The 22738-nt window shown below is 41.5% G+C and overlaps 2 protein-coding genes across 3 annotated transcripts in view; one reads left to right on the top strand and one right to left on the bottom strand.

Annotated features, from left to right (window-relative positions):
- The window catches only part of cwc27 (CWC27 spliceosome associated cyclophilin), a 119498-nt gene extending 107993 nt beyond the window's left edge, over nucleotides 1-11505 (bottom strand). Inside the window, exons 1-5 of one of the 2 annotated variants that reach the window (XM_042331891.1) lie at nucleotides 11153-11505; nucleotides 5354-5450; nucleotides 3757-3869; nucleotides 1578-1721; nucleotides 1005-1103 (exon numbers count right to left, since the gene is read on the bottom strand). In XM_042331891.1, coding sequence (XP_042187825.1) covers nucleotides 1005-1103; nucleotides 1578-1721; nucleotides 3757-3869; nucleotides 5354-5450; nucleotides 11153-11194 — 495 coding nt within the window. In that variant the 5' untranslated portion in view covers nucleotides 11195-11505. 2 annotated transcript variants of the gene reach the window in all.
- Nucleotides 11506-11622: 117 nt separating this feature from the next.
- srek1ip1 (SREK1-interacting protein 1) lies at nucleotides 11623-22697 on the top strand. The gene is made up of 5 exons (XM_007892127.2): nucleotides 11623-11929; nucleotides 15943-15990; nucleotides 17313-17456; nucleotides 20364-20436; nucleotides 22367-22697. The coding sequence occupies exons 1-5, from the start codon at nucleotides 11917-11919 to the stop codon at nucleotides 22557-22559; spliced, it is 471 nt and encodes a 156-aa protein (XP_007890318.1). The 5' UTR covers nucleotides 11623-11916; the 3' UTR covers nucleotides 22560-22697.
- The last annotated feature ends 41 nt before the right edge of the window (nucleotides 22698-22738 follow it).

The raw sequence follows: 22738 nt of genomic DNA on the forward strand, positions 1-22738 counted from the left end.
CGCTTTTCACATCTTCTATACTTCACTGAATATCTTGTAAAGTGAATTGACTGTATATTTTGCGAGCGAAACATGGCAGCCCATTGCATACAACAGTGTCCCATAAACAGTCGTGGATTGAGTGACCAAATTATTATTGTTTTTTTTTGAGGGATTATTATCAGGCGTGTGGAGTAAGAAAACTTGTCCAAGTTTTGGCTGGGAATCAAACCCAGGTCTCTCACTTATGAGGCGAGTGCTCTAACCACTGAGCTACAGGACTCCACTAATTGGCAGAATCGGGACTGGAGTGGCAGTCTGGCTTCCTTTTACTTAATAAGGCAATACAACCTAGGCGATGGGGCTGAATTCACAACTTTCTGACTCAGAGATGAGAATTCTACCAATTGAGCCAGGCTCACACCTTGTGTAAAGCGATTTGAGAGGTTGGTCATTATAAGACACTATAAATTTACAACTTATTATTAAAAAATAAAGGTAAATTAAGAATGTCATAGTTCTTTCAACATGGAATTTTGTTTCAATGTAGGATCACTGGATAACAATAATTTGCATTTATATAATGCCTTCACGTGAGTAGTGTCTAGGAGAGCGGACCTGGATGTCAAGCTGGGGAGGTGACCATAGGCATGGTCAGAGAGAAAAGGCTTCAGATGTGTAATGAAGAAAGGCAAGGAGGGAGCATAGTGAAAGGATTGAGGCAAAGAGTTCCAGAGTATAGTGGCTGAAAACATAGCTGCCGATGATGGAGCGGAGAGGACGAGGGAAACTGAGATGAGTGAAGGCTGTACTTTGGTAGATATCTAAAACATTCACAAACCACATTAGTGACATCAAGTGGTAGGAAACTGATATTACAACTAAAAAATTACATGGAACTTCATTCTGTAGGAAGTGTGCAGTGTACACACATAATATTCATAAACTAATGACCATAGATCCAATATCTGTATTTGGGCAACAGCCAGTTAAAGCAAATGTGAATTCCCAATTAGTAATCTCACCTCAGTGGTTTTAATCTTGTGAGGATTAAGTGGTCTTTCATCGTTATCTACTTCTACTTCTGCTAGCCTTAACATATTATAAACAGTATCACCAGTCACCTGGAAAATAAAATAAAGTAGTTATTCATCAGGAATTCCCAGATACACATGCAAAATAACACCCTATTGGTATCTTATTCTATTATGTATTGTTGAAAATACTCTACTCCATTTATATTGCAAAATGTAAATTTCTAATTTATTCAAAACCTAGATTTTAATATTAAAACAAAAACTTTAAATTGAAAATGACTGATCTTTAATCGATTAGACTTCTATAAAACATAGTAGATATGTAGCATCCAGGTAGTACAGTATTCATTAACATTCTCCTCCAATGAAATTATACCCAAATTTATATTGCTTCATTATAGTACATCTCAAGAATTGAAACAATATTTCCAAATCTAAATGGTTTAGCGTCTTTGCTTTAAACAGCCTACATTATGTTTCTGTACATTAGGTCTTGTCCTTGGGTGTTTCAGAAATTAAACCAAAATCTAAAAAGTAAGCAAATTTTACTCATAATCCAACCTTAGCAAAGATCGTATGTTTGTTATTAAGTTCATCTGCACGCCCCAGTGAAAAGAAAAACTGACTGCCATTATCGTGAGGTCCAGCATTTGCCATAGCAACCAATCCTCTTCTATTAAAGCGCAAACGAGAATGGAATTCATCCTGCAATAAAGATGTAATAAAGAAGAACACTCAGGCATTAGTAACAGTAAGATTTAATGTGCTTGATTTTGAGAGAAATGTACAGTTTAAAAGAAAAAGTATCCAATTAGCAATCTTCATACTGCATGAAACAATAGTTTTAAATGATAACCACATTCAGTATCTGTTCCAACAAAACTATGCATTTTATGAAAAAATAAAGAAAATTAAAAAAGGCTGAATCGGTAAATATACTATGATACTGTCTGAACAAGAGCAATTCAGATGAAAAAGACCCTTCAACCCATGTGATCTCATCCTTCCAGGATACCTACTCTAGCATTCTCCCTTCCCATCACAGTATCAATTTTTTTTTAAAAAACTGTTTCAATTGTTAAATACTCCCTGAAGACTGACCTCTTGTCTTTAACAGAGTGACATGGGTAACCAGTAAGATGCGCAATTTTTAAAAAAACTTTAAAAATAGGGAATCTGATGAATTACGCAGAACAGAGACGGAAACCAAAGTGGTTCGGTCTTATAATGCTTTCATAAGATTGAAGTTAGGTTCACCTCACTCAACCATATCATGAGGCATCTTGAAAATGTAGCCCCGCTTCAACGGGATAAATTATTTTTCACTAATTTTAATAGGGTCTGTTTTTGATAGTTGTGAATTGAAGCCTAAGTGAATCAAAGCATAGAGGAGGCAGAAAGGAGTATTGCCCGTTTAAACAACGGACACTACATGTCAAGGCTACCCAGTGAATGTTTATTTAGACTGTACTACTCATGGACAGTGACACAAAAATTCCACAGCCAGAGCTCAGAAGAGTTCAGTTTTTCTGAAACAAATACTGCACTACACAGAGTAATGATAAGACAAATTGAAAGGGAACTGTTTAAAGGAGCAGCCCTGGGTGGGCTCCAGAAAACAACAACAACAAGATTTCATTTATAGAGCGCCTTTCAAGTCGAAAGGACGTCCCAAGGTGCTGGACAGTTGGGTTGGGACCCGAGCAGGGGGGAAGTGGTCAGGGTGAGGGAAGGGAGGGAGTGAGGAGGGGGTAGAGAGTCAAGAGGGGAACTGAAGGCATGGTTGAAGAGAAAGGTCGCGACTGGCCTTGAAGGAGGAAAGGGAGGAGGCAAGGCAAAGGCACTGGGGGATGGAGTTCCAGAGCCTAGGGGCTGAGAGGCTGAAGGCCAGGCCACCGATGGTAGGGCGGGGGATGTGGAGCAGACCGGAGCCAGAGGAAGGGAGGGTACAGGCAGGTAAGTAGGGGGATAGTAGGTCAGTGAGGAAGGAAGGCCGTGAATGGCCTTGTAGGTGAGGATGGGATCTTAAAAAGCAAAGATGATCTTGCAAAACAATTGCTGAATCGAGCATTCCTGAACTAAGGCACAATGTAACCAAGGACTTTTCCTGACCACAGTATTCTGTGCAGGCACTCTAATTAGTTAGTCAAATTGGCCTCAATGTGCAAAATCAGTGATACCCACAACAACGCCCAATTAACTTGTTTTATATTTTCCATTCGAGTTTGTGTGGTACTTTCCAGGCCATTCTTATTGTTTTGTTTAATTGTACTTATCATACTATATATTTTGCAGGGCTATGGGGAGAGAGTGGGGAATGGACTGATTTGGATAATTCTTTTAAAAGACACAATGGGCCGAATGGCCTCCTTCTGTGCTGTATAATTATATGACATTGTTCTGTTTTGCTGTTGGTTTGGGTTCAATTATTAGTCTTTCCCACATGGTTGGAGGCAGAGACATCACAACTGAATCAGTGCTGCAGGCTTTGCAGGGGATTTGACATAAAATAGGTCAGGCAGGCTCTTATTATATCCTATCTAGTGAACCCTACAGAAGAGAGCAGGCCGTGGTTGTAAGTTGAAGTTTCAAACTTAGTTCTGATGCTCCCTTCTCAATGGTAAAATATCCTGTCAGAATCAGACATGAACAGTTAGCAACTGTATCTGACTTTGAATTAACAGCTTCAGGAAGGAAAGAAAATACTACAGCAATACAAGAAAAATTAACAACAAAAGACCTTAAATGGACGTCCATATATTGATTCTCCACCTGTTCCAGTTCTTGTAGGATCACCTCCCTGAACAATAAAGCCTGGTACAACTCTGTGAAATATTGTGTTGTCATAATAACCTGCCAGAGAGGGGGAAAAAACACTTTTTCAGAAAAAGACCTAAAGAAACAAACAGGAGTCCTGTAGCTCAGTGGTTAGAGCACTCGCTTTGCAAGTGAGAGACCTGAGTTCAATTCCAGGCAGGGCCAAATCTTGGGCAAGTTTCCTTACTCCACACAGAGCCTAATAATAAATCCTCCAAAACCAAAAACAATAATAAATTGGTGATTTTCAATCTACGACTGTTTGTGGGACATTGCTGTGCGCAATTGACTGCCGCGTTCTCCCACAAATATACAGTCAATTCATTTTACAGTGTGTTCTGTGAAGCGCTTTGGGACGTCCTCCCGACGTGAAAAGCGCTATATCAAATGCAAGATTATTATTATAATAATTCTTGCATTTAATACAGCGTCTTATCACATCTTCAATCTTCAAGACGTCTCAAAGAGCTTCACAGAATATACTGCAAAGTGAATTAACTGTATATTTTGTGGGCAAAACGTGGGAGCCAATTCCGCATAGTCCTGTGTCATAGTGGTGAATTGAGTGACCAAATTATTTTTTTATTTTTTTTGAAGGGATTATTATCTCTAGAAAAGCGATTTGGCAATGAACTAACAACTGGGTTCCTACTTACTGCTAGATGAACAGAGGCATATGGAGTAAGAAAACTTGCCCAATGTTTCGGCCTGTTCAGGAATCGAACCCATGCCCTCTCACTTGCGAGGCGAGTGCTCAACCACTAAGCTACAGGATTCCACAATAAAGGAAGATAAAACTGCAAATTATTTTCAAGTTTATATCTTGGTCCAATAGCAACAGTTTAATCACCTAAAGATAGCTGGATTTAAATGAAGCAAAGTGATCCCTCCACTTAACTCACCTAAATCAGCAAAAACAAGCTGCATTTGTTGATAAACAAAAGGTTTCTTTCCTTACGTACAATAGTCTTTCTTTAAATAAAGTGCTCCATAAATCATGGGCAAGTAAACTAAGATTTGCTTCACTGTACCACCAAATAATTCAACACAAATGCCCCATCATCTTAAACAAAACATCTTTAATTACTAAAGCAAAAACAGAAGTCGTTGGGAACACTCAGCAGGTCAGGCAGCATCTACGGAGAAAGAAAAGTGAGTCAATGTTTCGGGTCCACGACCCTTCGTCAGAACTGGGGCATGTTGGGAGGGAGAGGCTTTTAAGGACTAACAGAGAGGGGGGAGGCAGGGCAAGGAAGATACAGGAGAAAATGGGGTAGAGGACAGGGGATGATGGGTTAAAGAAGTGTTAATGATGCAAAACAAAGTGGGGGAGATTGCAACAAAATGGGGAAAAGAGATGGTAATAATGCAAAACAAATGGGGAATTACAGAAGTCACTGGCAACACTTAGCAGGTCAGGCAGCATCTATGGAGAAAGGAAAGCGAGTCAACATTTTCCCAGCGACATCTGTTTTTGTTTCAGATTCACAGTATCTGCAGTGTTCATCTTTAATTACTACCTTCCATGCATAGTTGGATGAAGTTTCTGCATGCTTTTGGCGCCTCTTTGGACCATAATTCAATATCAATATCGCCTGCTGTGGTCTTCAAAAGGACCTGAAAAGTACAAATAAAAACAATGCAAATGTAGCCTCAACACAAGTGTATCAAAATCAACAAATACAACAAGATTGCATTTATAGAGCGCCTTTCACATCGGGAGGACGTCCCAAGGCGCTGGACAGTTGGGTCGGGACCCGAGCAGGGGGGAAATGGTCAGGGTGAGGGGAGGGAAGGGAGGGAGCGAGCGAGGAGGGGGTAGAGAGTCGAGAAGGGAGCTGAAGACACGGTTGAAGAGAAAGGTCTTGAGAACGACCTTGAAGGAGGAAAGGGAGGAAGCGGCGAAGGCACTGGGGGATGGAGTTCCAGAGACTAGGGGCTGAGAGGCTGAAAGTCCGGCCACCGATGGTAGGGCGGTTGGGGCGGGGGATGTGGAGCAGACTGGAGCCAGAGGAACGGAGGGTACGGGCAGGTAGGTAGGGGGATAGTAGGTCGGAGAGGTAGGAGGGAGCGAGGCCGTGAATGGCCTTGTAGGTGAGGATGAGGATCTTGAATTCGATCCTCTGGGGGATGGGGAGCCAGTGGAGGCGAGCGAGGGTGGGAGTGATGTGGTCCCGAAGCCTGGTGCGGGACAGTACACGAGCTGCAGAGTTCTGAATGACCTGCAGCTTGTGGAGGGAGGTGGCAGGAAGGCCGACGAGGAGAGTTCCCATAGTCCAGCCTTGAGGTGATAAAGGCGTGGACCAGGGTTTCAGCAGCGTGAGGGGTGAGGTAGTGCCGTAGTCTGGCGATGTTCCGGAGGTGATGGAAGGCGGTGCCAGTTGCGGTGCGGATATGAGGGAGAAAGGACAGCTCAGGGTCGAACAGAACACTGAGGTTCCTGACTGGCTTTGAGAGGTGGAGAGTGCAGCCTTGGATGCTGATGCTGTCAGCGCCTGAGGTGCGGAGGCGCTGACGTGAGCCAATCAGGAGGGCCTCAGTTTTGCGCACATTGAGCTGAAGAAAATTGTCTCTCGTCCAGGACTCGATGTCGGACAGGCAGCTGTCAGGACATCGGTGGTCGTGGAGTTGAGGGTAGAAGAGGAAAGGTAGAGTTGGGTGTCATCCGCACCCACGTTGGGTGCTCCACATACAGGATTATTCACACAGGTCACAAAATTATTCAACAACAATCACAAAATTATTCAACAACAATCATTATTACCTTATTCAGGTTGTATTCATATTCTCTCTTAGTCTCGGGACTAGAGGAGGTTTTTCTTTAACTATTTTAAACCTAATAATAGTATCTTTGCATAATTTTAAAAACTTTAGTGAGAGGCACTAAGCCATAAAAACTGGGAATGTTCTGTCAATTTCTGCCAGGGAATTACAAATATCCTTAAGATTCATAGGCTGAAAAGAGAAAGGTCATAAACACACACCGTAGGATAGGAGGGCAAAAAGGCAGAGGAGGAATAAGCGAATGCTTTTTAAGAGAGCCAGCAGGTGCACTTGAATGACTAAAATTCTACACATACACAAAAAACACACTACTCCTGATCGGGACTCCTTCCAATCTAGTGAACCTGTTCAAATATGTTTGCTGGGGACATAACAAGAACACAACTTTCATGTATTTTGGTGTCAGCCAGGAGTCCAACAAGTGCAGAAATCAATCACCATGCTTAAAAGTATCTAACCATGCTACCTACATATGGAAATTACCATCTTTTGGAATGAAATTCATATTCTCTCCCCAGAGGGATGCATCCTGCTTACCTAAATCCAGAGAGTATTAGATTCAGGTTGGCAAGATGTAAGATTTGGGGTGTGCTGGGGTACTATAGTTTTACAACTTAAAACTGCATAGCTTGCTGTTGAAAGTATGACCTAGTAAGCTTCCTACTGCTTGTGCAGATAGCACCTCTACCTGTTAGGGCTTGCAGGTTAATAGGAGCTGAGTGGGAAGAATTCCTGTCCTCCATGACTGATCTGCCCTTCCAAGTCCTACTGATGAGCCAGGCTGTCTGGGCTGTCTACAGCAGTGCCCTGGAGCACGGTGGACCTGTCTGGGTTACAGAACCAGATTACCAAGGCTACCACAAAGGGTCGACTAAGTTCCAACATTCTGCTGCCAAGTATCTCACCAACAACAACAATATTACACTTGTAAAGCACCTTTCACGTTGGGAGGACATTCCAAGGCGCTGAAAGTCCCAAGGCGTCCCAAAGCGATGAAGTCAGTTCAACTCCAAGAAGACCTCACTAACCTTCCCCATGATTGATCAGTACAATATCACTCAGCATCCGCACTCATTAATGGTTATTTGGGCAAACTAATGGATGGCTTCAGCCCTTACAAAACGGTATCCAAGCAAGAGTCACCAAGAATTATGTTATCCACACACAGGGTTAATTTCCACATGTATGTGGATAATATACAAATTACTTTTCCACTCAATTCCAGGTCCGCTGCTGTTCTGTCTGCTGGCTTGTCAGACATCAATGCCTGAATGAACAAAATTGCCTTCAACTCAATATACATAAGATGGAAGCTATCCTCCTCAGCTCCAGCCAACATCACCTCACTTCTGGCTCTGAACTTTTCAACCTTCCTGAGGTCTCTCAAACTCTCCGAACCTGTGCAAAACCTTGGGGTCCGTTTCGATTCCCAGCTTTCCTTTTGCCCTCAAATCTGGTCCTTCACTAATACAGCCTTCTTTTACCTCCATCATGTCAACTGCTGCCGCCACGTCCATCTAACACCACTGAAACACTCACAGTAAGATGGTGCTTAGATTTGCACTACTCACTGGTCTCCCTAACTCCATCATCAACAAGCTGCAACTCATTTGAACCTCCAAGGCCCAGATCCTCACCCACAACAACCTCTGCATGCTGATTACCCCAGTCCTCGCCAATCTCCACTGGCTCCCAGCAGATGGGTAGCTTTCTCTCTCCAACTTTCTCCTAGCCTCATTTCTTATGAGCTTACTGATGCAAGCCATCATATCCTCCACTCAGCTAACTCTGGCTCACTGCACCCCGTCTTCTCCACACCACCATCATGGCTGAACTTTCAGTTCCTATGCCCTCAACCTCTGGAATTCCCTCTTTCTACCATTCCATCTCACATGTTCTCTGTCCTTAAGTCCTGCCTCAAATCCTTCCTCTTCCAACACACCTACGGCCGCCTTCCTCTCCTTCTCTACCTTAATTGGCATCCAATCCTGTTCCTGTAAAGAGCTTGAAGACCTTACCCTATGTGAAGCTTGCTACATAAATGCAAGTTGTCGTTCTTGTACTTATATGTGAGCCTTTAGTGACAACCATGAAATATTGCAGCAGAGTTTTGCAGCTAACGGCAGCTGCAGGGTGGAGGGCACCAAAGTTACCCCAATTACCTTTATCCCTACCTCCATGATCACCTTGTCTCATTTCCCCAGAGGATAGTAAAGGTAGTGATTCTGAAAACAGTGGGACAATATCTGGTATTAAACAGGATTGATGGCTGTAAGGGTAAGAGAGGCTGGGGAGAGACAAGAGAGCTAAAGGTGCTCCTCTATGCCATAGGCCTAGGCCATGGTCAGCAACTAGTCAGAGATGAATATTGTAAGTGTGTAAGGTGACAAACATTCTGGTTTGTTTATTATATGTTTGTTTATTACAAGAGGAACTTTACACCACTTTCTATTAGAAGATTGTAATGAAAAGTAACAAGTGACATCCTCTCTCTCTGTGACCAGGGCTCCCTCTGCCTTATCGTTTTCCTGGATCTCTCTGCCGCATTCGACACAATCGATCACGCCATCCTCCTCCAATGCCTCTACTCCCTCATCCACCTTAGTGAGACCGCATTCACATGGTTTGTGTCCTATTTAACAAACCGCCAACAATAAATCTCGGCAAATGTTTTTTCCTCCCACCACCGCCCAGTCACTTGCAAGATACCCCAAGGCTCCATCCTTGACCCCATTCTTTTCTTTATCTACATGCTACCTCTCGGCAATGTCATCCGCAGACATGAGGTCAACTTCCACACGTATGCGGATGACACCCAAATCTACTTCTCCTCCAGCTGCAACTCCCAGTCTGCTGATGTCCTCTCAACTTGTTTGACGAATATCAAGGCCTGGGTGAGCTCAAATTTCCTGCAACTGAATGTCAGTAAGATGGAAGCCATACTCTTTGGCTCCCGTCAATGTCTTCACTCCTGCAGGTCTGAACTTCTCAAACTCCCCGGGCTCTGCCTCAGACTCACTGAACGTGTGTGCAACTTAGACTTCAGGTTCGATCCCCAGCTTTCCTTTTTACCCCCCATCCGTTCCCTCACCAGAACTGCTTTTTTCCACCTCTACCACTCCATTCCACTTCCACCCCAAAACTCTGGAACTCTATCCCTCCATCCCACCGCCTTCCCCCTCCCTCCATCCCACCGCCTTGCCCCCTCCCTCCATCCCACCGCCTTGCCCCCTCCCTCCATCCCACCGCCTTGCCCCCTCCCTCCCCTTTCAAATCCCACCTAAAGACCTTCCTTTTTGATTGTGCTTACGATCACCTCCCCCCTCCCCCTGTCTCTGTGTCAGACTCTGCCACTGTAAAGCGCTTCGGGACACCACCGCCTATAAATGCAAACTATTCTTGTATTGGATAAGTTGGTTCAAGGCTATGACCAAAAGTTGAACTGCACATCAGTATCCGTGAAAGGAACCAGTTGCTTGGGTGGGCAAAAGGGCGTTTCTATTCTCTTTTATGTTTTAGGGCATAGAGATTTGGAAAAAAAGATGCTGGAATTCTAAAGTTAAAACAGAAAATGCTAAAGATAGGACAACACCTCAAGCCCATACCAGATAGGCAAACATTTCAGTTGTAATTGCACAGAATTCATTACGCAGATCCAAGGAAGGGTTCGAACCAAAACATTAACCTACTTCTCTTTGAGATGCTGTGTTATGTCCAGTCGTCTCTACATGTACCACTGTTTTTTTCATTTGCTCTGACTGATGAAAGCCATTCACAAAGCAGTTCAACTGCACAGCAAAAATCAATCAGCTGCACATTTACCACCGAACCAGACGCAGCATCAGTCACTGCCGTTCATTTGACACAACACAAATTGCATTACTCCTCACCAGCACTGTATATTACTGAATGAATCCACCCCCATCTAAAGAGATTGACGCAACACGTTTGAATGCATTAAAATGCAATTGAATCCCCTCTCCCCCGTCTGACCTCCTATCCCTTCCACTCCCCCCTATCCTCTCCCTCACACCGTTCCTTCTTTCTCTGTTCTCCCTCCATCTTCTCTCTCTCTCCCCTTTCCCTCCTCTCTCTCCCCATTTTCCCTCCTCTCTCTCCCCATTTTCCCTCCTCTCTCTCCCCATTTTCCCTCCTCTCTCTCCCCTTTCCCTCCTCTCTCTCCCCATTTTCCCTCCTCTCTCCCCTTTCTCTCCTCTCTCCCCTTTCCCTCCTTTCTCCCCTTTCCCTCCTCTCTCTCCCCATTTTCCCTCCTCTCTCTCCCCTTTCCCTCCTCTCTCTCCCCTTTTCCCTCCTCTCTCTCCCCCTTTTCCCTCCTCTCTCCCCCTTTTCCCTCCTCTCTCCCCTTTTTCCCTCCTCTCTCTCTCTCTCCTCCTTTCCCTCCTCTCTCTCGCTCCATCCCTCTCTCCCTCCCACTCCCTTCTCCCAGAAACGCACCATTCCTGACGCCGGGAAGCACTGAGCTCCACGGAGAGCCTCGGGGTGGGGGAGCCTCGGTGGGGGTGGGGGGCGCTCACCTTGCCGCTGCTCGGCGGCTCCTGGATGTAGATGTTGCTCATGGCGGCGGTTGAGAACGTTTACCGGTTTGAACCTGGGCCCCCGCCGCTCAGCGCGCGCCCCTTCCTCAGCGACGGCCTGAATTTACCGCCATGTTGTGGAGCGTTCTCATTCCGCGCAAAGGCAGAGGGGAGGTGGGGGGAGAGAGCGGCTCTCGATAGGACCCGCGAAAAGGGAATAAAAAGCCCTGTGTGTGTGTGTGTGTGGTTTCCCCCCGCCCCCCCGAGTCACCAGATTTAATATCTTCACAAAGTCGATGTGTCTGCTCCGAATATCCAACTTCCAAGACCGCGCGTGTTACTCTCGAGCGAATCCCCCCCCCGCTGGGAGCCGCAGTGAGCTGACCCGCGGGTGCGCGGCTCAAAAGCGTCCCGAAGGCCAACTGGCGCCGCGCGCGCGGCCGCTCAACAGCATTGGGGGGTGAGGGCAGAGGCGGCGGCGGCGGCCAACAACAGCCATAAAGACGGCAGTTATTTGTTTTTATTTACTTCGGACTAACTGTGGACAGTTCCACATCCACCAGCGGCTTAAGTGGCTCTTTACAATGGTCGCAGCCCTGTTTTGCGTGTTGTAGCCGAGGCGGGTGGGGGGGGACGGGGGGGACGGCATTGATCGGTGCACCCGATTTACAAACCGCCCCCGAGCGGCGGCCGACAGACAAGACGGCCCTTTTTTGGCTGCGTTTGGGTCATTCCTTCGTTGGACCCCGATTTTTGTGTTTTAAATGACTTCTGCAGGTAAATAACTCGCACCGTCTCGGGTCTGGTCTGTTGCTAAATTCGTTCTCTTCCTCCCCCCCCACACCCCCCCACTACTCCCCTCCCCACTGCTGTCCTCCACAAGGAACATGGGGACCGAGAGGAAAACGAGCGTCGGTTGAGAGCAGCAGCAGAAATGTTCCTAAAACTCGGGGAAAGTGCCTCGAAGAGAGCGGTCCCGTTGCCCTGGTGTCGAGAGCGGCTCCGCGCACATTCGTGTTCAACACCTTAAAGGAAGGCAGAGGGGGTGGGTGGTGAAGAATGACGGTGGGTGGTGAGGGGCCCTGTCATGTCCTCCTTGGTTTGGGTTTGTGTGGCTGCACTGGGGCTCTGACGTTATAATAATAATAATAATAATAATCCTTGCATTTGATATAGCGCTTTTCACGTCGGGAGGACGTCCCAAAGCGCTTCACAGAACACACTGTAAAGTGAATTGACTGTATATTTGTGGGCGAACGCGGCAGCCAATTGCGCACAGCAATGTCCCACAAACAGTCGTAGATTGAAAATGACCAATTTTTTTTTTATTATTGTTTTTTGGTTTTTTTGGAGGGATTATTATTATCTATTATATATTATATTATTATATTATATTATATATTACACGTTCGTGTGCTCTGATATTTCAACGAGTGCCACAAGTCACCAAAGTAACCTCGTGATAAATACAGTACCAAATGAACATGTCGTACCTTGTGGCATAAGTCACTAAGGTCTAAGGTATAAGTCACTCAGGTAAGAACAACAACAACAAGATTCCATTTATAGAGCGCCTTTCAGGTCGAGAGGACGTCCCGAGGCGCCGTACAGTTGGTCGTGCGAAGTACCTTTAGCAAAAGCGCCTGTGGTTTTGATGATGAAACTTGCAAGCTGTACGCGGCAACTCTCGGCCCAAAGTGAAAGTTTGTGTAAATTGGTTTTAAAACAAAAGTTTATTAATAGTAATTCTTACTGTTGTTGCGAATCGTTTACCGCCTTTCAATTTGAGAGGATGTCCCAAAGCACTTCGCAGGTTTTACAGGTAAACGTATCAGTTGGGACTGTACATTTAATATGACTTATGCAAAGTATGGCTATGTGAAAATTACACAAGTTGTTTCGAATATGACTTATGTAAAGTTATGTATAAGTCAGATAAAATTTCATGTGTGCAGGAAATGTAAATTATAATTGGAACTAAAAGTCCTGGCTTCCATTGAAATGGGAAAATTACCGTATAATAATAGTAATCCTTACATTTGATACAGCGTCTTTGATATGTTTCAAAGCACTTCACGGGACACACTATAAAGTGCAGTGACTGTGTTTTGTCGGCGAAACATAGCAGCCAATTGTGCACAGCAGTGTCCCACACACAGTCGTGCATTGAGTGACCACATTATTATTATTATTTTCTTTTGAAGGGATTATTACCTCAAGAAAGTGATCCGCCAAACGACTAACAAGCGGGTTCCTACTGGACAGCGGCAGGGCCTGACTCCAAACTGGGGTGGGGTGACCGTAGGTGTAGTCAGACACATAGTATATTAAAGATAAGCAATTATCAGAGCTATGATAATAAGAAAGCTATAATTTGTTAAACTACATTTTATTTCTATCAAATACAAAAGTAAATTGCAGCATTTTTTTGTATAATCACGTTCATGTCAGCTGAGTTCACAGAGGATCATCATTGGAAATGTTTATAATAATAATAATAATAATCCTTGCATTTGATATAGCGTTTTTCACGTCGGGAGGACGTCCCAAAGCACTTCACAGAACACACTGCAAAGTGAATTGACTGTATATGTGTGGACAAACGCGGCAGCCAATTGCGCACAGCAATGTCCCACAAACACTCGTAGATTGAAAATGACCAATTTATTATTGTTTTGTTTTTTTGGAGGGATTATCATTAGGCGTGTGGAGTAAGAAAACTTGCCCAAGGTTTCGCCCTGCCTGGAATTGAACTCAGGTCTCTCGCTTGCAAAGCGAGTGCTCTAACCACTGAGCTACAGGACTTATTTCATCTATATTTTTTCTAATAAAACTCTAGACATTTTTACCATTAAATATGAATTGAATAAGTTTTATTGTCCAGCAACACATGAATAATCACTCAGACAAGTCCTGTGTTAGTAGTCTTAAGGGAAGAATTGTGAGAATAAATTCAGGACCTGTGTTCAATGCTAGTACAAGAGACTTGGAGCTGAATTGTGTGGTTCTGGCAGAAATCCAAAGTTAAACATAGTTTTCATTGGAGAAAGGGGGAAGAAGGAAATAATCCAAGTATAAAAAAAATTGATGATTTCACATGAAGATAGATATAAGCAGTTTATTTATCCAAATGTTTTTCTCCTCTCATATGGAGTATGACCATGGAGTTTTGTTGTGCTCCTTGTTTCTCTGTCTATAAATAGTATATTTACCCCAGAAAGGTTTTCATGCCTTGCAGTAGTCTAGAAAAGGTATTTCGACTGAGGTAAATTGTTGTGATGTAACCAAATATGTTGTGTAGGCTGATTAATATACTTTCCAGAAGATTTGGATCCGAATAGAGTATATTTTGGCAGTACTGTTTGATTCCACCTGGCTGCTATGCATCAGTGCAGAGTAGAGAAAAAGAATCAAACTGTTCATGCCAGGATCCTGGAGAAGACTTGAGCTCATTATTCAAAATGTTATTGTTTGAAAGAAACATTTTAATTATTTTTCTAAACTTATAGAGAGTACTTAGTTCCAATCAATTGACTGTCGTATCTGTATTTCTAGTGGTCGGCTGCAGAAATGCAGGTTTCCATTGCTGAACCTCTGCTCCCAGCATCCGTTGATGTCATTGGCAGTTTGGAACCGTTGTGAGCAATAGAAGTCTCAATAACAGAGTGTTGAATTCCCACAGCGAAACTCTGAAATGCAAAGCTGACGGATGGACTGGACTCCTTTTTTTTAATATAAATTCTAAATGTAAAATGTCAGAGCCGTCTTTGTTAAGATGAGGTCATATCTTTTTTTAAAAAAAGTTAGAAATGGACAACAGGTAAATCAACATCTCGAGAAAGATCAAGAGAAAGATAGTTTTGGCTCCGACACTTTCCTTTTAGAATTTTTTGGCTTTGATGCTTCATCAATATTAGACCATTTGGGCTGTAGAAATACCTACATAGAGCAGATGAGTGATCATAAGACTGAAACCAATATCTGGTAAAAATAAACTTGAAGTTATGTGGACAAGGAAGAAGCTAATAGATCATTAATACGTTCTAAATTGGGATGCTAATGGTTGAGCATTAATAAAACAAAGACACAAGTACAATTGAGTGAGACAGTATAAGGAAATTATATCCCCATTTTTTTAAAAAATGAATTGGGTGGGACAATAAGACAGCTATGGTTGAAGATATTATTATAATAATCCTACAGGTTGTGGGTTTGTTCAGATCTACTGCCTGAGGAATGAAAAATAAAATATCTGGCTACTGAATAAGTCTAGAAGTTCAGCAAAGTCATAGGGGAAATGGTCACATGGGAGGTTGAGATCAGTGTACTTACAAACAGCTGAGACTTTGAATAGACCTCACCAGATAGAAAAGGCCCCTTCATAAGCAGTTAAACTGTTTTAAGAGATTTTAAATCATAAATGATAAATCTTGCATAGAAAGAATGCTTCGTGATAAAGACCGTATTGGAGAAGAAAGGGCAAAAGAAAAGAATAAAAAGTTCCTGGGAAGAGCATCAATGCTTACATTATAACAAAAGAATATATCTAATATGTGGATATTTTTGAAATAATATATTATTATTTTATTATATTTTTGAAATATTTAATATAGAAAGCTTATTTTGTTTTAACTGTTTACAATGCTCATACATTAATATTGAGTGTTACTGTGATGGATGTGAACTGAAATTTGTTTTCTGAACCAATTTTAAAAATGAACTGAATGTTACCATTTGTCATAATATTGTAAAAGTATGCTACAATCTACAGTAATTCTATTTTTTTCCAGGACCAAATAAGGACAGCATCCGGGCAGGATGCAAGAAGTGTGGATATCGTAAGTAGTGTACATAACAAATGTATCTATATCATTAATTACAGTTTAAAATATTGTAGCAGCTCAATAGAACCATACTAACTGAGTTATGCATTTTCCAACCAAGTAAAGTTTCACAAATTGCACCGTCACGATTTTTAGTACATTTCAGTGTTTTGTGGGGTATTTCTGATCCTTGATATTGTTTTGTTCCCTATTTTCTGAAGGTAATGTTTTAATGACTATTGTATCCACATACAAGATTTGTCCTTAAACAAATTACTTATCTCTGTATGTACTGTAGAGCAAGTATATACGGAGATGTGCAAAATTAATGAATTTAAATATAGTTTCTGGTAGAAATGTGCACCTGAACATTCAACATTCAGTTCGGAGCAATAATTAACTTATTCCAATTCAGTCCCTAAGTGATTTAGTTTTCGGAAAATGTTATATACATATTTACAACCTAGCACTTCAAGCAATGCTTTTTGTAACCTGTTTGCAAAGTTTCTGAAACATCTGTATTTGGAATCTTTGGGGAGCTAGCCACCTTATTTGTTTGTATTTTAAAATGTTTTATGGAATCCCACAATGCTAAGTAAAACATAGCTGTGTTGTGATAAACTTTCTGGAGTATAAATTTGATTACTGTTTTTTTTATTGTTCTTCAAACTAATTTTTCTCCCAGACACAAAATATTGCAGATGCTGGAAATCTGAAAACAAAAACAGAAGTCACTGGGAACACTCAGCAGGTCAGGCAGCATCTATGGAGAAAGGGAAGTGAGTCAATGTTTCGGGTCCACGACCCTTCGTCAGGACGGTCGAAGGGTTCTGACGAAGGGTCGTGGACCCGAAACATTGACTCACTTTCCTTTCTCCATAGAAGCTGCCTGATCTGCTGAGTGTTCCCAGTGACTTCTGTGATTTTTCTTCCTATTGAGCCAGTCTGACACAGTAATGCAAAGTGGAGTGATGTGTATTTTTGTGTGTGCAAATTTGCACACAGCAGTGTCACAAAAACAGATAGGAAATGAATGACTTTTTTTCTGGGTAATTGTTGGCAGGAACACTGGGAGAAGCTGCCTTCTCTTTTTGAATAATATCATGGGATCTCAAGTGTAAGATAAATTAGTGATTTACCTTTTTGCTGTTTTGGAGATATTGTTGTGTACAAATTAACTGCCTGCCACAAATATAAAGTTGTTTCATTATCAGTAATTACTGTGAAGTGCTTATACACATTTGACATAAGTATTGTTAAATATGTTGGAGTTATTTTGTTGGTCTAATCAGTTTTTCTATTCTTTCTTGAATAATAAACTTTTAATAACATTTCAGCTGGCCATTTGACCTTTGAATGTCGAAATTTTGTTCGAGTGGACCCTCAAAAAGACATTGTATTAGATGTCAGTAGTACCAGCAGTGAGGAGACTGAGGAGGAAGAGGAAATTGAGCAGCTGCGGGCCATGATTGACAAAAAAGGTAAACTGTTTTACTTATTCATGGATTCCTATTTTCCTTTGCTATTAAAATGTTTATAAATGAAAACTTAAATATTAAACTTAGTCTGTAAATTCCTACATTTGTAAAGAATTTCAACATGAGTACATATACATAACTGCAATAATTTGCATTTATATAGTTTCTTTCACATAGGAGAATATATCAATGGCTCAGTGGGAGCATGAGCTAGGGAAAATGTGGCAGAATGCTCAGTTGGAGAGGTTTTTAGGCATCTTAAAAGGATTCAACAACAACAACTTTCATTTATATAGCACCCTTCGCATGGAGCACATAACTGTGGTTGAGCCTGATGCCGAGGGGAGGTGACTGTATGCACAGTCAAAGAAGGTCTTCAGTCGTGATCTAAAAGAAGGGAAGGAGGGGGTAAGGGGGAGGTTTTGAGGAAGAGAGTTCCAACACTTTGGGGGACACTGGCTGCAAAACGGCTGCAAGAACGGCTGCCGATGGTGAAGGAGACGAGGCCAGAGTCAGCTGATCGGACGCAGTGGGTAGTGGAGTGGAAAAAGCAAGTCGCAGAGGTACAGAGGTGCCAAGGTTTGAACCTCTTTGAAGAGATTTTTGGGATAGAAGAGGGGGGAAGTGAGATGGCGTGATTGCTGCAGAAACTTCCAGATAACAGGGGCAAAATGGCTGAAATTTTGCCTGCTGATGGTGAACAAGCATGTAGCAAGCCAGAGTGGAGGTGTAAGCATGGGAATGGACCTGCAGAAGGTTGCAGAGTGTGGTTAGTTTGTGGAGGCATTTGAAGGTAAAGAATCATAATGTTGATCCGCTAGGGAATTGAAAGCCTGTAAACCCCAGAGAGAATATGGGTAATAAACTTGTGAAGGAATCTCAACACGAGTACATATACATATATAGAAGAGGATGTGGGCTGGGAATTCTGCGTGATCTGAAGCTTATGGACGGTGGAGATGGGGTGATTAGCAAAATGGGGTTGGCAAGAAATCCAGTCTGGCAGTGACAAAGGCATGGATGAAGGTTTCAGCTTCTTTGGAGTGAAGTCGCAGAGGTAGGCGATGCTGTTGCGATGGAGGGAAGTGGACTTTATTCAGATGAAAGGCTTAAGTAGAGGAGGATTAAATAAAATGAGATTCTGTACAGTACTTTGAGCTGGACTAAGCAACTGGTTGATATAGGTGGTGGCTGAAATGTGGATAATGCATACAAATTTGCCACCCTATGATTTCTCAAAATCAGCTATGGCATCTGGGAAGACTTAATTTGTGTCTAGGAAGAGATGCAAGATACAAATACAAGTGCACCATTAAAGTGCACATAGCAGTTATTGCTGTCTATTGTATATTGTTATGTATTTGCTGACCTTAATTCCAGGGACATGAAATCTAATGAAAAGATTCTCCAAACCTTCCTTAGGAACTTTAAATTTGAAATTTTGTTGATCGTCTTGTTGGCAAAGGGATCACCTGGTGTAGCACTGACCCACACAGACAAATGGTCAAAGCTTCTCTTCTTGGTCGTTGCTGAGTTAGACTATATTAGTTGGCAAGGATGCACAGTAACAATAATTTTCATTTATATAGCTCCTTTTACCTAGGGTGAATGTCATGTAGTGTGTCAGATACAATAAGAGGCAGAGAAGAGAGGAAGGGTTTAAGGGTCTTGGACAGGTAAATTAAAGTTGGGCTTTGAAGAGATTTTGGGATAGGGCAGAGTAGTGGGATTGGAAGTACTCAAAGCCAGTGCAGAATCAGTGGGCCAAAGGGTCTCCTTCTGCCCTGTAAATGTTTATGACTCTAAGAAGAGTTTTGCTTAAAGACACGATCAAGGAGAGGTTTTGAAGGAGGAGAGAAGGAAGAGCAAGGCAAAGGGATTTAGAGAATTGGAATTCTGTCAGTGAGGGAGTCTGGGTCTGGGAATTTTATACTTAATATCTTTAAAACTCTTGTTTTAAAGATCAGTTGGCGAGGATGAATTATGAATGACTTATTCATAATGATTTCACGTCCTTGGAATTAAGGTCAGCGAATACATAACAATGTACAAGGATGACTTATAAATTTTAAATTATTTTGGGAAAATACTATATCAAGATCAGAAATTCCAGCATTTGCCTAAGTTGCAAGGGTACCTTTTGGCCACTTTTATGAACTATTCGTTAAGTACTAAACTAGGGCTAAATCCATGATCTTAAAATAGTGCTAGCTGAAGCTGTCTACTTTAATCTAATTTCCTAATCTTTTCCCACGTCCTTTGATATGTTTTCTCTAATTTATGTATTGAAATCTCTTGTAAATGTTGCATTCTCAGCCGCAATAACCAATCATATTTTGATTGATAAAACTGCGTGTGGAACAAAAACTTTATTCTAATCTTCCCCTTGATGCTTCCAGTAACAATTCTGTTATATCCCTCTTCAGTGATTTTTGCAAGCAGTGCAAATAATATTTCATGATTTATCCCAGAATGGCCAATTTGCAGCCTGCAGACAACATTACACAAGCGTAATATAGTCACACGGGCCGCAAGTTGGCCATCCCTGATCTATCCTACTAAGAATCTATTATTCTATCCGTCATAATCGTCTGAACCACTAAAGGTGAGTAAATGTATTGAGAAGTGGAGAACAATGTGCACTCACCAGCCAGGTTTGCTAAATTTAAAAATAAAAATAACCCCATAACTCCTTGGAGTTATGTCAACCTGATGTAGATAAATCTTAACCAAATATCAATTTTATTTATTAGCCCTTTATTTGACTTGGACTGTTATAGTGTAGTTGCTTTTATATAAGCTTAATAATATTCTTAGCATTTTTGTTCATTTACTCTCACGTTGGGGGTACTGCTTTAACTGCTGTATTTGTTTTAAAAGACGATGTGCAATTTTGTTTTTTGCTTCCAGAAATAAAACCTGAAAAGAGCGAGCTTCCTAAAAAGAAAATCAAAAAGTCTGGAACTAAAAAACACAGAAAAAGGTAAAACTTGTGGCCTCAAGTGAAAATGAAATGTAATGTAAGCCATAGATAGTTTCAAACAAATATCCTTAATAGAGTAAAGTCCTGATAACTTGATCGTGGCTTAACATGTCACTGGCACCTAAATCATCATGCAGTCAATATCCTAGCTGCATTTATTTATGTACTGTATATTAAAGACTTTGTCTTGTATATAGGGGGTAGAGTATCAAAGTTTGCAGATGATAACAAGTTAGGAGGTATAGTGAATAGTGAGGAACGCTTAAATAGATTCAGCACAATGGTTGGATGAAGTTTAATGAAGCGAAATGTGAGGTGATTCATTTTGGTGGGGGAAAAAAACTGAATAGTGTATATATTGAATGAAGTCTTGCAAGGAGCACAAGAGTACGTTTCTATGATTCTACTAAATTGAATTACAAAGTCCAAGATCCTGTCTGAATGGGGGTTTGAGCTCAGGATTGTCTTCTTCTAGAGCTTAGGCAACCCCTTTAAGTCACCGTGTCCCGAACTGTATCGAATACTTCAGCTGTTGCAAAATCAGAGCATTGTCCAGCAGCAATTAAGAGTAGACATTAGTTAAAAGAACAAGAGTACCGTCCTCTCCACAATTCTAAGATTATACACTAGCTTTTAGTGCCAAAACTACATTTGGCTGATGTGTAATAGGAGTTTTTCTTACACTTGACAATTGAAGATCAGAGTTACCGTCAAGGGTATCAAGAATAAAGATAAATATGCATATCACAGCAGTAGCATTAAACAGCACCACATGTGGTGATAGTGTATTGGTTGTAGTTGTTACAAGATAGTGTTAGAATATCTGTGTTCTGTTGTGATTAAAATGGTGTCACAGTGTTACTTTATGTGATGAATTCTATCTTTGCTCAGTTTATTCCATCTAACAGCTGTTACTACATTTCATGCTAAAGTGATTTTATGCATCACATTAGTATTCTAAACTAGAGATGTATGTAAATTTGTATCCTTCCAATGTTGTACTGTTTCTTGGAATGTGGAGGTGTAATGGTACTGTCTTGCATATTCATACTGCTGTGGGAATGTGGTTTATTTCCAAAAGCTAAATAAATCTTGGGCAATATATCATAATTGAAACAAAAAGCACAGATATTGCTGTGGAGAGCTGCTTATAATAATAATAATCCTTGCATTTGATATAGCGCTTTTCACGTCGGGAGGACGTCCCAAAGCGCTTCACAGAACACACTGTAAAGTGAATTGACTGTATATTTGTGGGCGAACGCGGCAGCTAATTGCACACAGCAATGTCCCACAAACAGTCGTAGATTGAAAATGACCAATTTATTATTGTTTTTGTTTTTTTGGAGGGATTATTATTAGACGTGTGGAGTAAGGAAACTTGCCCAAGGTTTCGCCCTGCCTGGAATTGAACTCGGGTCTCTTACTTGCAAATCGAGTGCTCTAACCACTGAGCTATAGGACTCCATATGCTTGTGCCATGAAGGACATTAATCTTGTATTACTAGTCCTTAAGAGTAATTTCAACTTATGAACCTTTTCAGTATGTCCTGTCGATTGAACATTAATTGTATATTTCTTTGTCAGAGACCTAGCAAATTCGATGTTCACACACTTTACAGTATACTCTGAAGCGCTTTGAGACTCCTTGAAGATGTGATAAGGTGCTATATCAAATGCAAGGATGAGTATTATTCTCAGAGGACATTTGTAGGGGTATATAAATTCCCAGTGGAATAGAGATATTAGTCCCAAAGCAGTTCTTCCAGAGTCAATAGGGCTCAGATTTTTCAAGTTTTTGATGGACAATTTTAAGACAGATCTTAGAAAGTATACTGAAAAGATAAGTTCAAATTTTTCATGTATTTATGATATACTTCAAATGGTGCGGTGTCCTTGGAATGTAATTAGATACGGATTTTCCTTTCAGATCTTATTCAACCAGTGAGGAAGAAAGTGAGAAAAAGAGTAAGAAACAAAAAGTTATTAAAAAGAAAAAGAAAACTGAGAAGAAAAGCAAACACCAAAAGAGCAAGCATCACCACAAAGTTAAGAAAACAAAAACAAAAAATGACTCCTCTTCATCATCAGAAAGTCCTAGCCCCACTTCAGACAGTGATTAATTCTATGCTATGTTACAATCTTGAATTTGTGCCACAAGACAATTTTTAGAAAGAGCTGTTCTGTATATAAAGTCGATTGCTCATGCATTCAATGGATGTTCTCTTTTCAATATAAAAAGAGTGAATGTGTAAACACTGTATTTGACTATGTGACAGAATGTATGTTTAAGCAAATTATG

The sequence above is a fragment of the Callorhinchus milii genome, unplaced genomic scaffold (genome assembly GCF_018977255.1).
Source record: "Callorhinchus milii isolate IMCB2004 unplaced genomic scaffold, IMCB_Cmil_1.0 Scaffold1, whole genome shotgun sequence".
Lineage (NCBI taxonomy): Eukaryota > Metazoa > Chordata > Chondrichthyes > Chimaeriformes > Callorhinchidae > Callorhinchus > Callorhinchus milii.